Consider the following 16,364-nt stretch of genomic DNA (forward strand, 5'->3'; position numbering starts at 1 on the left):
TAGTCCAATGTTCTTTGCACTTGCCTCTTCCTGCCATTCTGAAGGGTAACTAAAAAGATGAGGTAGGACCTCCAGCAGTGTTTTCAAACTTTTTTACCAGGCCCATGTAAGAAATACATTTTCTGTTATGACCCCGTATATGCTATGCAAATAGATGTATAAAACTAAACAGAGTCACTGAAACAGTGTTCACCTTTCCAATATGCAACGAACTCTACTTTTTTTTCTGTTTTATTGTAGTCTTTTTTTAATGTTAGCTCTAACCCCCTAAAATTGATTTTCAGATTTACTAATGGTTTTATCAGTTTGAAAAATACTAACTTGAAGCTGAGTGGTTAGCATTTTCTAAAAGGAAGTCATTTTGGTGATCAGCTTTGACCCTCTTAACCATTAAACAAAACATGCAGATTCCTCAGAAATGTCATTTTAAAACACTAAGAGGTGGCTAGGATTCTCTTCTCCTCTTTTTCGATAGCAAGTGTGTAACTATATGTCCTAGATCATTAGAGTGGAAGGGACAAGACTACAGTAAATCCAGACAACCTATCCCGTTTAGCTAGAAATGAATTCAGGAGATGAAAGGGTAGGCAGCATTCCCAAAAGTCCTTCAGCTCAAATCAAGATTCATACCGATGCCCTTCTGCAGATCCTGTTTTGCGTCATGCTTTGCCTTCTATAAGTGTGTTCATGTTTGTTGTCTTGGTTTTTGTTTCTCACAAGACCTATACACATAAGCTTTCTCTCTTCTACCTAGAGCATAGGAGGCCGAAGCCATGGACAGGACAAGCTACTTCCCCAAGGTCACATGCTACCGTGTTTCCCTGAAAATAAAACCTACCCCGAAAATAAGCCCCCATTAAGATCATCAGCCAAACGGATGCCTTTAGTACATTATGACAATGTTCCAGAAGAAGGTGACACGACTGTGTTTGATAAATGTAGATTGTTGTACATGAAAAAATAAGACATCCCCTGAAAATATGCCCTAATGCGTCTTTTGGAGCAAAAATTAATATAAGACCTGGTCTTATTTTTGGGGAAATATGGTATAAAATCTGATCTTATTTTGGGGGAAATACAGTAGGTAGCAGCTGAACCAGGACTCAGACCTGACTTCTTCCTGAGTCCAGCAAGCTGTCCATTCCACCATATTGCCACCTTGTCTGAAATTCAGCATAGATTTTACCTATCTCCCTATTAGCAGCTCTAGGATTAAGACATGGGCAGTGTTTTGTATTATTATTATTATTATTATTATTATTATCATCATCATCATCATCTTGGCCAGTTCCCGCTAGAGTTCATGCTCAGGTTCTTAGAGCATGTCACTCACAGTAAGCCAAAAATAGATTTGTGTAAAACAGGAATGTTTCTATGAAAACAGAAATCTGTAAGCCAGTGGAGGCCATCCTGAGGCTTAGCTTTAAGATCCAGTGTTTGATAACTAAGTAGGCTAAGGTCTCTACTCTGACATATAAAGTGAGTCACCTAATAAAAGTCACAAAACTTTTTGGAGCCTCAAATTCCCATTATTTTATAGAGATAGAAGACATGCTGTATTCTTCTCCAATACCATGAAGTTCTTCAGAGAAAGATGCCTCAGTTCAGTCTGTGTTTATATCTGATTAATAAGAGATTATGCACCTATCACATAGTTGGCTTATTCAGCAACAAATAACTGAATACCCGTAATTGTATTAAGGTGCTACAGAGACCAGGGTGAGCAAAACGGATACCACCCTTGCCCTGATGGGGCTTACTTTCTAAGTAGGGGCAACTGTCAATACTCAAACTGACACATTGTTTGAAATTATAAGGATACTGAAAGAAGAGTACAGATACTATATAACAAAATAAAAATCTGGGGAGTCATGAAAAGCTTCAATTATGAAGTGGTTCTTGAGCTCAGATGTGAAGGATGAGTAGGTATTAACTAGGCTGCCTGTGTGTACAAAGTCTGACAATTAAGTTTGTGACCTTGTTGCAATGATGTTGCTAACCTTTTCTGATATCAAAGGGATTATTCATTATGAATTTGTACCAACTGGACCAACAGTTAACCAAGTTTACTATTTGGAAGTGCTGAAAAAGCTGCATGAAAAAGTTAGTCGAAAACGACCTGAACTTTTTACCAACAATTCATGGCTCTTGCATCCCAACAATGCACCAGCTCACAGGGCACTGTCTGTGAGGGAGTTTTTAGCCAGTAAACAAATAACTGTATTGGAACAGCCTCCCTACTCACCTGATCTGGCCTCCAATGACTTCTTCCTTTACCCAAAGATAAAGGAAATATTGAAAGGAAGACATTTTGATGACATTCAGGACATCAAAGGGTAATACGATGACAGCTCTGATTGCCATTCCAGAAAAAGAGTTCCAAAATTGCTTTGAAGGGTTGACTACATGCTGGCATTAGTGCATAGCTTCCCAAGGGGAGTACTTCGAAGGTGACCATAGTGACATTCAGCAGTGAGGTGTGTAGCACTTTTTCTAGGATGAGTTCGCAAACTTAATTGTCAGACCTCATATACTTGGCAGGGGAATTGGGTGGGTCAGCATTTTAGGTAAAGGAAATGGTCTTGAAGATTAAGGGTGCTTAGCCCATTTGAAACAATGAGAGAAGGTCTGGAGTCCCCCAGGGGAGGGTAAAATGGCACTCAGTGGGGCTGGGGAGAGTCTAGCGGGCCACTAGAAGGGCTTTGCTCTTATCCTAAGAGTAAAAGGAAACCAATAACTAGTTCTAAACAGAAGAGTGACATCACAGGATTTCCACAATAAATATTTGTTCATCTGTTCAATCTAATATTCTGCATAATAAAATGTTACCCCATAGCTTACATGGTTTATGAACTTTTAAGCACTATGGTTTTTCTGTTTGAATAACACGAGAATAAATACAAACAGACACAAGAAAGCATTAACCACAGTGAAAAGTATGCATTGTGCTGTGGTTTTTTGAGTTAGTACCACCCTTGCTTTATTTTCTTTTGTCATCAGAGGATTTTCCCAAGTGGTGGGGACCCCTCTTCCTGCCTCATTCCGCCTCAGTGCTCACTGGGGCTCCTCTGTCTTCCTGCCAGATCTGTGTGGTGATCGCCGCCGTGTTTGGGATCGTCATTTATCGGGTGGTGACCGTCAGCACTTTTGCTGCCTTCAAGTGGGCGTTAATCAGGAATAACTCTCAGGTCGCAACCACGGGGACCGCCGTGTGCATCAACTTCTGTATCATCATGCTGCTGAATGTGGTGAGTGAGCTGCTGGTAACTAGCCAGACGGGTGAAGTACATGGGCTGCGGCGGTCGTTTTCTTCTGTTGCTGAAGGGACCTGGCCTCAGAGAGTCCAGGAGCCCTGGTGGCCCAGCAGCAAAGTGCCTGGCATGACATGCTTTCGGGTCTGGGTCGTTAGAAGGCTTGAGTTAAATCTAGGCTCCAGGATTTTCTACCATGTTAGGCTGGGCAAGGTCCTCATGCTCTGTGAATCATAGTTCCCTTATTTATCCAGTAAGATAATACTGTGTACCACTTGAGGACATTCAGAGAATGTATTTTAAAGGCGCCGCTCAGAATCTGTGACATAGTTCAACAGTATTGGTTCCCATTTCCTTTGATTCTGAATGACGGGAAGGCATCAATATCCAAAGCCTTCCTTGAAATAACTCTGCAAGGGACATACCAGGGTGGGGTGTGCTGCTTGTCTTGGTTTCACGTGTTTTTCAGATGTATATTTCAGTCCAGATGTTGCCCCTGAACCTCAAACTCATATGTTGAACTGCCTACTCAACCCTCCTCACTTAACACATTCAAACCCAGCAGACCCCCCATCTTCTTTCCAGAATCAGCTCCTCCCTCAGCCTCCCCATTGTAGCTGCTCAGGCTGAAAACCTTGGCCTTACTTATCCTTGACTCCTCTGTTTCTCTCACCATCAAAATGTTTCCAGAGTTTGATCACTTTTCACACACATCCGAGTCCCACTTCAGTTATTGCAGTGCCCTCCTAACTGGGCTCCCTGCTTCCACATTTGCTCCCCCCAGTCTAGGCTCATCACAACAGCCAGAGCAAGCTGCTTACATAGAAGTCAACTCATGTCACTCTGTTCACATATCCGGTGGCTTTCCTCTCACTCAGAATAAAAGCTCATGTCTTTACATGGCCTCTGAAGCGCTCCCCCGTCTGGCCCCAGTGACATCTCTGACCCTGTGTGCTCACCACTCACCCGGATTCTCCTGCTCCTCACTGGCTTCCCTTGGCTCCTTGGATGTCCAGGCATGCTCTCGCCCTAGGACTTTTTACTTGTTCTTCTCTCTGCCTGGAATATTCTTCCCCAATGAGTCTGCACAGCTTGCTCCCTCACCTTCTTCAGGTTTTTGTTCACATGTTACTTTCTAATGGCTTCCCTGGTCACTCAATTTCAAATTGCAATCTATTCCTGCCATCTGACAATGTCTTATCTCCTTGCCTGCTTTGTTTTTCTCTATGGCATTTATCACCATCTCATATGCTATTTTTAAAAAGTTATTTTGTTCATGATCTGTCTCCTCCATTGGAATGTAGGCCCATGAGGGCAGAAACTTTTGTCTGTTTTTTTTTACCTGTTGTTATTTCCCAGTATCAGGGCCTGGCACATCATAGGCTCTTAGTAAATTGTTATTATTTGCAGAACAAAAGATAATGGCTGACACTGTTAGACCTGAGGTCAACCTATATATAAAAATACGGACATTAGAAGATTGCAGTAGGGAATAAATAAGATAATGTACGTGAAGTGCCAAGCACCGTGTTAAGCCTGGAGATACTCAATTAATTATACTTCCCCTCACCCTCATTTATACCTCATCATAAATCTGGGCCATAATGCTGAAACACTCTCATCATTAGTAAAGAGCTTTCCAAAGTCCGAGTAATTTAATACTGTTATCAACACAGTCTCATCCACTCAGATTGTTATTTCCAGCTCTTTGAACAATCCCGAATTCTGTAACCAGTAAACTCTAAGGGATTCCTAAGAGCATTCAACCTACCCAATAATAGAGAAGTTGATTTAAGGGTCTTAGGTGAACTAGTAGTCATTGAGTTAATGACATGTGGGTAATTTGTTCTTACTGTTATGATTAAAATACACAGGAATTTATTATTTCAGAAAAAAAGTTTCAAAATCCAGACATTATAAAAATGGAAGAAGAGCAGTTGTTGATCATTTTGATGTGATGGTTGTATAATTGCTTGGTCAAGTAGAGATTGAAATTGGCACTCCCCCCTCCACCACTCAGCTAGTCTGAAGGTGGATTATGAAGGGGGTGATTCACGGTGACATTAACCAAACAGCCAGAGCAGTGAAAGATTCTGCGTCCATGTAGGATGCAAGGAATTAAAGGTTATCGTATGTTTTTTAACATCTCTTTTCTCTGATGTCTGATTAAAATTTAATTTATACATCCTAAATAAATTTCTGTGTACGTGCAGTGAGCCTATAAGTATATGTTTGCTCATACATTTTGAGCAGGTGCCAGTGTTGTCAGAGTAACAACTTCATTTAACTGGATAGCACTTATCCAGCAATCTCTACTTCACGAGATGCAGCTAAGAAAAGAGGAAGTAAATTAAAAATGAAGAAGGGAGCATAGGAAGTGGGAAACATATACAGTTACAGACATTACAAAGCACCTACTATGTGCCGGGAGCTAGACTGGGAGGCATTTTGTATGTTTTGTCTAACAAAGGGTTTTAGAGTCACCAAAATGGATGATGCAGAGTCCACACACTAAAGCTAACAGTTACTTTTATGAATACCCTTAAGGTGTATTTTCATTTATTTTAAATACAATGTGAATACCTTTAGTATTCTGATTTGTGAGCCAACATCAAACTAGAACAAAAGGTTACTACTAAGACAAGAATACTGAAAAGGACAGGAAATGGCAAGCCATGGCAAGGAAAAGGAAAAAGAAAATGTATATACATGTAGGAATTCTCAAAGCAGTGTCATCAGCACCTTTTTGTGCAGGAACCAATTGCTTTATCCTCCTTGGCTATCTCTGATAACATCCCCCTCCCAGCACTCACATTTGCAGTCCTGTCTTATGCCCTGAAGCTTTGCAGGTTCCATTACGAAGGACACCAAGTGTGTAATATAGTTTGGAAAGATTTTCATTAGAATATCTAAAAAAAAAAAAAAGTAAGTGCTCAAAAAGCAAATATCACATAAAGGACAGATGACAAACTAATGACTATAACATAGCTTTGACCAGTTTAGAACTGAACTCTCTGCTAACTTCTGAAATTACTCAATTTAAGATATTTCATGGTCCAATAACACAGTTTTTTATAGCTATATAAATTGTTTTCAGCTACTTAAAATCTTGGTCATTCTGGTCTTGCAATAATGATCATTTATACATTAATCATTACTACACTTTCATTAATTGAACATAAAAACCTTGAGAGCTAGATTGGTTTTTAATTTATGTGCACTAAAGCCTCTAATTTTTAAATAATATCAATTGTTTCTGATCACATACCTGTTTCTTACTTTTTGCTAGAATTGTCCAATGCTGGCTGAAGAAGCAGACCTATAAGGAATGCCTACTTTTAGATTTAAGGATGTGTATTTTCTCTTACTCAGTGTGTACTTTAAAAATAAAATTCATATTGTCTTGCAAAAGTATTGTTGATCCTAACAAAATATTATGCCTCTTAATGACTGGTTTAGAAGCACTCACTGGTTTTCATTTTATTTCTTTTCTTAAAAAATAAATACTACAAAAAATAAATATTTCAAAGATGGAATGAATAGAATGGATTTTCTTGTTACTTGTCATACTGTTTTAATTCCATGCTGCTTCACTAGCAACCAAAGAACATATCAATATGATGGTTGCAAGCTAAAGATGTCAACAGAGGATATATTATATCCCAGAAGGAGACTAAAAGTGATTACCATCTTTTCATTCACCCACACTAATATGAGTCAGATATTTCATTATATTGTAAACAGTGAAAACCACAATGTCCTGTTCCAAAAAGAAGTAAACCACAAAATATGGCTTCCAGCAGACATGCTCAGATGCATTGATCCGGAGAACAAAATCAAACTAGAAGTATTTTAATTAGAAGCTTCTTTTGGAAAAGTACTTAAGATCAGAAAGCTTTCTGTCAGTTACAGATTTTAACATTCACAATTTGTACTATTCAGTTTGGAAACAGATTTCCCACTGCTCTGATCAGAACAAACCATTTATGGTTTCTGTCTCACCTGCCTAATGAGAAATCAAACCCCAGAAACCACTCATCTAAAAATCTGTTGCCAACCATCAGTTTCCCTATTTATGTGCCCTTTCCTATTGTATCCCACTCAAAGCCTCACTGTCCATCTCTGTATATCTTCAGTGTATATATAAAGGGTTCACAGGTACTATACACTTGGTCCCCATACACTTATTTTTCAAAAGGTTAATATTAATCATATTTTAACTCCTGTGCTGTTCCTTTTATAAATTCCATTTTTTTTCAGTGTCCAAACCAAAATAACATTGGCCATGTCACCAGCTCACAAGACCTTTGGGACAAGTGTGCAAAGTGAGGCACTTTGACAAATGTATGTCAGCATGAAAGATGTAAGGAATAAACTGGGTAACCCAACACTGCGTTTTTGAGAAAGGTGGTTTCATCAGTCAAATCTAATTTTCCTTGATAATTAACCTCAATGATACAATATGTTTATAATAGTAAAATATATTTTACTATTGATTAAAACATCTGTCTTAATTTGTTATTTACCACCATTTTATTTTTAAGGTAAAATTTATGACTAATCTATTCCACAGGATTTCTTATTGAAAATTATACCAATGTCTGTTAACATTGGACTCCAACGGTCTAAGGTTTTATCCACAAAATTTGATACTATGGCCATATTAATTATATCTTACCATAGCAAGCCATAGTCATTGCTGAAAGTTTAGTGTCATAAAGTCTGAGTATTTTGCCTGTTCCTGTAACTAGCATCTTGGAAAAGATAATTCAAAAGTTAAGAAGGACCTTAAGATCGATGAGTCCAATACCCATTCTCAACTACATATAAAAGGAAAAAGGATGGTCTGAAGAAGAGGTGAGGTAGCGTGCCCAAGCCCTACAGTTAACTGGCTGGTAAAGTTATAATTCCAGCCAGGAAAATTGTAACCAATGCATTTTCACCACTTTACTCAAAATGTGATCAGCATTTGCATATTATTCAAATCCATTTGACCAGTTTTCCTTTTAATTTTCATTTATCATCTTTCATTTTTGATACGGCACTTGTTCTTTTTCTCAGTTTATACCCTCTCTGGGGAAATCTCCTAGAGCTGGGTTGGCCCTGAACTGTACACCCTGCACTTCTATACACACAAGCACACACATACACACATGCACAAGCACACACAAGCACACACCTTTTCCTTCCCTCCTAGGACCCTCCATTTAGCAGATGATGAGTTAGTTTAAGAATGCATCCCGGGCACTACTGGAAAAGCAGAGTATCATAAACGTGGGAGTTCCCAGTAATGTGAGATCACGTCAGTATTTATGACTGCTATAAGCCAGAAAATCCAGCAGTCCCTAAACAGGAAGGCTTACAGAATCCTACCACCACAAGCAGTCTTGGAGAGTTTCCATTGAGGCCATGTGGAGCCCAGGAATGTTGTGACTTGTCCAGCATCACTCAACAAGCTGGTAATTCGTGGCTGCTAGCCCTGTTGTCACAGAATTACTCACTCCAAAATGAGAAGTGAGATTTTAAACATAGTAAAATGGAGCCTTGTACCACGGCACCTTTCTTGCCCTGAAAGGACACAATTGTTCACATTATTTTCATTATTGGAGCAATGGGTGGATAAGGAAATCATTTTCACTCATGGTTACCTATTTCACTTATAATTACAGATTTTAAAACATCTACAATTCATTTGTTAAATGTATGAAATTTATTTTACAGCTCTACGAAAAAGTTGCACTTCTTCTGACGAATTTAGGTAAGTCAAACCCTTTTTATTTCATGGTACAGTATTGTAGTCTGGAAAGTACCTTTTCAAAGATTCATTTCTGAAACACTGCTGCAAAGAAATATTCCCTTTATTTTGAGTTACATGCAGCAATTTGTTCTTTGCCTTCAACAGGCCAGTTTAAATATGTACAATAATTGGGGGACCTTTTTTACTTAAAGCTTTGAAACCTGTGACAAACATCAATTGTAATGTAATCTAAAGTAAGTTTTCTCTTATATAAAAGGAAAACGCACAAAAAATAAAGCATCACAGAAGTACATGTGTATAAAGTGCCCAGAATCATTTAGAAAAGTATTCATTTGCCACTGCCCGCAATTTTCATGTATTCAAAAATGTATCAAGTTTTCATGGTGTATAAAACCATAGCAAAGTTAGTGGCTTGGAAGACTCTGCCAGGAATGTAGGCAGGCTAACCATCACCGACATTGGTTGAAATAACATTCGTCTGGACGAGTCATCCCTAAGAACTTTTCTCTGACTAGAATAATCTGGTAGCCAGCTATACACCATACATTTTCCAGCTTTTCAAGATATAGAAAGTGTCACAGTTTTATTGTTGCGATATTAGTCATTTCATTCTATGCAAGTTGAGGAAATTACACGCTCCCACATAACCTGTTTTAGTGCATTCCAATATGTAGCTTATCCGGGGCAGGGGGAGTCACAAAGGTGATTTTATTTATAATATTCATTATAATGCAGGGTGCTATTTATTGAGTCTTTCTGTGTGCCAGATACAGAGCTAGGCACTTGGCATATCTCCTTTAATGTTATTGAAATCTTCCATCACTACCATCCCTTGCAAAATAGATAGAACGAGGTTTAGGTCCATAGAAGAGGTAATTGTGCATTGGTAGACTGTGCCAAGTGGTGCCTTGATCCAGGCTGGCAAAGATGCCAGTGGAGATACAGCCATGGTTCATCCATGATTGGGACACCTGGGAACCCACCCACCTGGCTGACAACTGGAAGATCTTCCTATGTAACCAGGAGCTCGGTAGCAGAAGTGACATAAACCTAAAACCTTTAAGCATCCTCTTCCTTTTCTTCCCTTAACAGCAGTGCAGCCTTGTTCTGAAATGGATATTTAAGCTGCTTTAAATCAGATTCTCTTTCTTCCTCCCCTCCCTTCTCTGATATGCTCCCAGGAAACATTTTGAGTTGTATTATAATTCGTGGAAAAGGAATTGATGGATTGAAATGGTAAACGAGCAATTAGAAGCTCAGGGAATGTAGAAACAGAAAAAGTGCTGTTGCATTAAATACATTTTCTTTGACATTGTTTGGGGTGAAGACACAGATCTTGGGGAAGGATGAGTGCATTTGACTTGTCAAGTTGGAGGTTTGGTCTGTATTTTGGTTCATATCACAACATCCAAAGAGGATTTGCTTTACAGAAGTTGAAATAGAAGGATCCGTTCCTGACTGAGGTCAGGAAATTGTGAGACACAGATGGTGATACACGGTAAAAGCTCTAAAGGCAAGGTCATCTCCTTGGCATTTGTCCACGAGAATGAAAAATGGTGGCCGAGGGTGACTGGTAAAGGAGTCAAATACTGGTGACATTCTGAGATGCGACTCTGACTCCCTCTCACTTAGTAGCACCTGGTATTTCACTGAGGAATTATTAGCAGTTGGGAGGAGACCTGACCCCACACACAGCCCTACCCACAGGCAGAAACAAAGAGCCAAAGGAGAGACTCCTGCTGGGAGCCAGCACGGGGAATGAGGCCCCTGCAGCCTAGCTGTCTGTACTGTAGACTCTCTGGACATCCTGTAATGGTGGAACCAACTGGATATTCTGTCCCCGCAGACAAGTCAGTAGTCGCTTCCCACCAAACCCTTGTCGGGGCTGGTCTACAAGCCTGAGGTTCCCACGGACGATCCACTTACCTCAGCCAACTATAGGCAAACTGGGCTCTCCTGCAACCTCCTGAGGAGGCCTCTGTTCCCACCCTGTGTGTATGGGGAGCGGGACAGAGGCAGCTGAGAGGGGATCAGATGCAGCCTTTCAAACTCGGTTCCCCATTTATCCACAGAACAGCCTCGCACAGAGTCCGAGTGGGAGAACAGCTTCACCCTGAAAATGTTTCTTTTTCAATTTGTCAATCTGAACAGCTCCACGTTTTACATTGCGTTCTTCCTCGGAAGGTAAGAACCCTATGTCTCCACACTCCCCAGGCTGAGGACAGAATGCTCAAAGGTCACTGACTAGAGGGGACAGAGAAGTCCCTCCTGTAGAGTGATTTATACAAAGTGTAAAAGAAGAAGCTCAGTCTCCTCCTTTCCCTTCCCACTCCCATCTCAGGAAATGGTCTAGAGTATCTGTACACCTTTTCTTGCTAAGAGGTAAGTGGAGGAAAACCATTTATACATGTGAAGGATGTGGGCTCCATCTGCACCTGAACCAGGCCCTCCGGGTCTCACACCTGCATGAGCAGCTGGCATGGTGGTGGGGGGCGGGGGGAGTGGCCTCAACATGTCCTAGATCCCTGACTTCACAGAAGAGGGAAGGACATCAGACTGAAAAGGGGGCTGACCTAGGATGCCAGTGCAGACCTGGTAACCTCTGAATGCAGCAGTTACGAGGATTTGGAAAGGATCCCATGTTTAGTGGTCGTGGCCCATGAATTCCATTCCTCCAGGAAGTGTTTCAGAGCAGAGGAGAACCAGGGATAGGCCAAGGATTGGGTTTTGGTCAGATGGATACAGCAGCTTCTCTTCAGTATTTAGCATGGAATTCTAGTCAAATAGTTTAATTAAAAAAAAAAAAAAAGTCATTGCTATTATTCAAAAAGATCAGGATATGTTTCAAACCAACCTGCTGCTTCCACAGGCCGGAGCCCTTGGTATTCAGCAGAAAATGTTTAAGTCACAGCAAGCAACTGGCCTCTGTGGTCTGCAGCCAGATAGAAAGGCCAAAGAGACAGCGCCACAAGAATTCCAAAAGCTGCAGTTATGACAGCTCCACAGAGTTTCCTAATTCTCAGACCTGATGTCATAGCCATCAAGGGAGCTGTCTTTTATCTTCTAGTAATATGGACATAGAGCAAAATTGTGAAGTAGGCAGTTTGTCTTTGATAACTATCCCCTTTGATAATTATTGCAAATAATTGCAATGTACCAGTAATTTTCACTGGAAGATGTGCTAATCTGAATGTAATATTCACTGAAAGCTTCGACTTATAGGATGCTAATGGTTTGTTTTTCTGTGTGTGTTGAAGATTTACAGGACACCCAGGTGCCTACTTGAGGCTGATAAACAGGTGGAGACTAGAAGAGGTCTGTATTCTCCCATCATTCCTTGTTTCCTCCAAACTTGTATTAAACAGCCTTAGGGCAACTTCGTACAGACTAGAAACCAGGCACCCTTTCTTCCTCTCCACTGATTCTTGAATTTCTGTGTTTGCTTACCTCGCAGTGCCACCCTAGTGGATGCCTTATTGATCTCTGTATGCAAATGGGTATTATAATGGTGCTAAAGCAGACCTGGAATAATTTCATGGAACTTGGCTACCCGTAAGTACCTTTGATATCTGTAGTGGAGAGGCAGCACTGCTCGTTGTTGGCTTTTCTAGGTGTGGCAAGTAAGATAAGCAATGCAGACTCAGCAGCTAAGCCAGTGCATGTACCCGGAGCTAACAATGTTCATGCTCAGATATTCAAGGACACTCATGAAAGTAATAAACGTGGGCTCTTTTGGAAGACTTAGCACAAGTCACAGGAACAAAGGTGAATAGTCTATAAGAAGTATACCGGGGAAATAAAAGTATACCAGGCCCCTAAATATTGGATACTTGCATTCAAGCTGCTTTAAATGATGTCTCTGACCCTTTAAGCTCCAGCGTTGCAAATCTCTGTGACACATTAACTAAATCTCTGCTCCAACATCCCTGAGATAAATCAGGAATGGTCATTTTTTTTTAACTACCTTAAACTCAGACTGTGCAGAAAAGAAACTTAAGGAAAGGAGAAAATGTAGGGATTCAGAAAAGAAACCATAGTATTTCTAAGTCAACATAACCAGTAAAAATGTTATCATAATAGTTTATGTTGTTGACAGTGGGCAAAAACTTGCATCACCGGTGTAAGGACCACCTTGAAATCTGCTGGGTTTGCTCACCTCTGGGCTGTTAAGATTTAAAGAGACGGAAATCAGCAACACTTCTATTTCTGTTTTAATTCCACACCTACTGGTTTCCATGTCAGCTTGGCATCTCCTTAGAGAACTTTGGGTTTCAGGGAGGACCACTCAGCCAGAAAAATTAGCTGCAACTTGCTTCACTTTGAAAATTCATCACTTAGCTTCCTGTCAGAACCAATACCAGTAATTTTCTCTCCTTAGATTTATTCTTAGAAAACTCATTCCAAGTGTTTGATGTTTTCTACAGAACTTTTTAAAGCATAAAATTTAAAAAGTAGAAGCATTATATTCTACTCTAAAGTATAAACCATAACTTAGCAAAATGTCATTAGCCATCAAGGGAGCTATCTTTTATCTTCTAGTAATACGAACATAGAGCAAAACTGTGAAGTAGGCAGAGTTTGTCTTTGATAACTATCCCCTTATTGCCTTCATTTCGCGTTTGTTTTGTTTTTTGGCATTTCTCCTGCCAGAAGCCCTTCAACTTTTCCCTTATCCCCCATAGCACACAGCTCTCTCCCCACCCGCCCTCACCCCCCCATTTCCTCAACTCTGTTCCATGTCATAAGATCCGAGTCCAGTTGTGGGACTGCTGGCTTCAGTCAAGAGAGGAAGCATTTTGTGGGTTTGCAAGTCTTCTTGGCACCCCCAAGTCAGAATACGCAGCTCAGCACCCACGTGGGAAGACTGCTCGTTCGCCCTAATTTAAGCCTTATTGGTCACATCTTCTCGCATATCTGAGTATTGCCTCTGTACTAGAGGGGTTGGTTTATGGATGTTCTCAGCCCTCTACCCAGCCCTTCTAGGCAGCACTGAACATGAGACAGTTCCGTGAATGATTAAAATAAGTTCCTCCATCATTCTGTTCACTTGGAAGTACAAATACTTGAAGTATAGCCTCCATTGTGATTTTTCTTCCTACTCCAAGGCTTTATTTCCTTGGCAGCCTGTCCTAGGTTTTTTGTTTTTTTTTTTAACTAGGATCCTATGTTCGAACTCCCTCTGATTCTTACTACTTAAGTCTTATGAGCAGTTGTATGTATGTTTTAAATCAATGGGTCTTGTCTTGCAGGTTAATTCAGAATTGGTGGACTAGAAGAAAATTACGGCAAGAACATGGGCCCGACAGGAAAATAAGTTTCCCACAATGGGAAAAGGACTACAACCTCCAGCCAATGAACGCCTACGGACTCTTTGATGAATACTTAGAAATGAGTATGGAAATATTTTACTTTATCCTATGTTTCATAAATGCAAATTCTAGATCTTTAGCTACATTCAGCTACGCGTACATCAGTTATCATCTAGGCTATCAATGTGCACAGATTTTTGAGCTAAATGCAAAGGAAGCAGTGTCTTGCTTTAAGAAGCTCAATGCATAGAGATGGTGCCAAAAGCCTGTAGTCACATCAAACTCATCATGACATGTGTTCTGTCCCTTGTAATAAATCACCAGAAAACAAAACTGAGTTGGAAAATTTGATGAACCAAAGACAAAGGAGTTATCACTCATGACTTGATTGATCCATTCAGCAGACATCTGTTGAGCCACATTATGTCCAGGCAGATACTACAGTTGGTACTAGAGATATAAGAAGAAATAGGACACAGTCCTAGCTTTCAAAGAATGCATAGGCTAGTGGGGGAAGCCAGAGATATAAAGAGTAAGTGTAATAAAGTTTCATAAGATGCTGTAATATGAATCGGTAGGGGGTATAGTGGGGACGGTTGTTTTTTTCTTGGAGAGGATTGACAGAAAGCTAGGAATGCTTAAGCTATGCTACACTGTAAGGAATCAGATTTCTCTGTAATCTTTTTATCTTAGCATGTAACTAAGAGCATGGGATTTGGAAACAGATTGCCTGGGTTCAAATTCCAGCCCTGTAACTTATTAACTGTGAAAGCTTGGGTAATTACTTAGTCGTTCTTTGTCTCAATTTCCTCATTTCTAAAGTGGAGATGATAAGAGTAACCACTTCATAGGGTCTGTGTGTGGATCAAATGAGTTAATGCGTGGAAAGGGCTTAGGACAATGCCCAGCTCATAGTTTGTACCTGGCGCATGGTATCTTATAACATTATTATTTTTCTATTCTTCTTACCTCTCAAGGGAGAAAAGCTAACAAAACCCCTTAGCAGATATATTGAGCATGTATAGTTTTTTTTGTTTTTCCTTAATTATGTTTAAGTTTTATAACATTGGGTGAAAGTGGGGTAGGGATGGGCAAGATGCATTACTTCTGAAAGAAGCAGTTTTTTCTGGGCAAATATGAAAATTAAAGGAGAAGTAGAATTGATGCTTAATGTTTCTTAGATTGCTTATGTCCTAAATACCTACTGATGTTTCTAGAGTTTCAATTCTAAAATGGCAGAATTATATAACTTGGAGAAGAAATCAATTTGGGCATTAATAGTCAAACTTAATAAATGAGAACTAACCACATGGAGGTCTCTTATGGACTCTTCTCCCATAAAGAAGGAAATGAACAAATAATGTTGGTATATTGAGTGCTGGCAGTGAAGCTTTTATGGGGCTAGAAGTGGAGTGCGTCAAATACTGTAGTGTCTTTGCAGCAAGAAACAAGTCTCAGTGAATTCTAACTGCTTTCTTCCATTCTTGCTGTTTTGTTATTTCTTAATGACTTTCTGCTTTGTTATATTTTTTAAAATTTATTAATGGAAGTATAATATATAGTGAGAAAAGTATATAAATCATAACCGTACAGATCAATGAATTTTCACAAATTTACGCACAAATGTACCCAATCTGTATAGGTAGGTGAGGGGTTGGCAAACTACTGCCCGCAGGCCCTATCCAGTCCACTGCCTGTTTTTATAAATAACGTTTTCTTGGTACAGAGAAAAACCCATTTATTTACATTTATTATTAACAAACTATCTATAGTTGCTGTTGCATTACAACAGCAGAGTTGTGTAGTTGTGACAGAAACTATCTAGCTTGAAAAGCTTGAAATATTTATTGTCTGGCTCTTGACAGAAAATGTTTGCCATCCTGTGAGCTAGATCAAGAAACAGAATATTACAGAATTGTACACCTGAAATCTATGTAACTTTACTAACAGTTGTCACCCCAATAAACTTACAAATAATTATACTTAAAAAATAAATTAACATAAAAATTAGCATAAAAAAGAAACAATATTATCAGTATCAAAGAA

The 16,364-nt window shown here is 39.7% G+C and overlaps 1 protein-coding gene across 5 annotated transcripts in view; it reads left to right on the forward strand.

The window, feature by feature from the left end:
* ANO4 (anoctamin 4) overlaps positions 1 to 16,364 on the forward strand; it is a 354,484-nt gene that overhangs the window by 306,226 nt on the left and 31,894 nt on the right. For all 5 annotated transcript variants that reach the window (XM_074326212.1, XM_074326210.1, XM_019732194.2 and 2 more), the window contains 6 exons: positions 3,084 to 3,248; positions 8,973 to 9,009; positions 11,082 to 11,193; positions 12,267 to 12,324; positions 12,464 to 12,561; positions 14,259 to 14,401. In XM_074326212.1, the coding sequence (XP_074182313.1) occupies positions 3,084 to 3,248; positions 8,973 to 9,009; positions 11,082 to 11,193; positions 12,267 to 12,324; positions 12,464 to 12,561; positions 14,259 to 14,401 (613 nt within the window). The remainder of the gene's footprint in view (positions 1 to 3,083; positions 3,249 to 8,972; positions 9,010 to 11,081; positions 11,194 to 12,266; positions 12,325 to 12,463; positions 12,562 to 14,258; positions 14,402 to 16,364) is intronic.

This window comes from Rhinolophus sinicus, linkage group LG02, assembly GCF_036562045.2.
Source record: "Rhinolophus sinicus isolate RSC01 linkage group LG02, ASM3656204v1, whole genome shotgun sequence".
Lineage (NCBI taxonomy): Eukaryota > Metazoa > Chordata > Mammalia > Chiroptera > Rhinolophidae > Rhinolophus > Rhinolophus sinicus.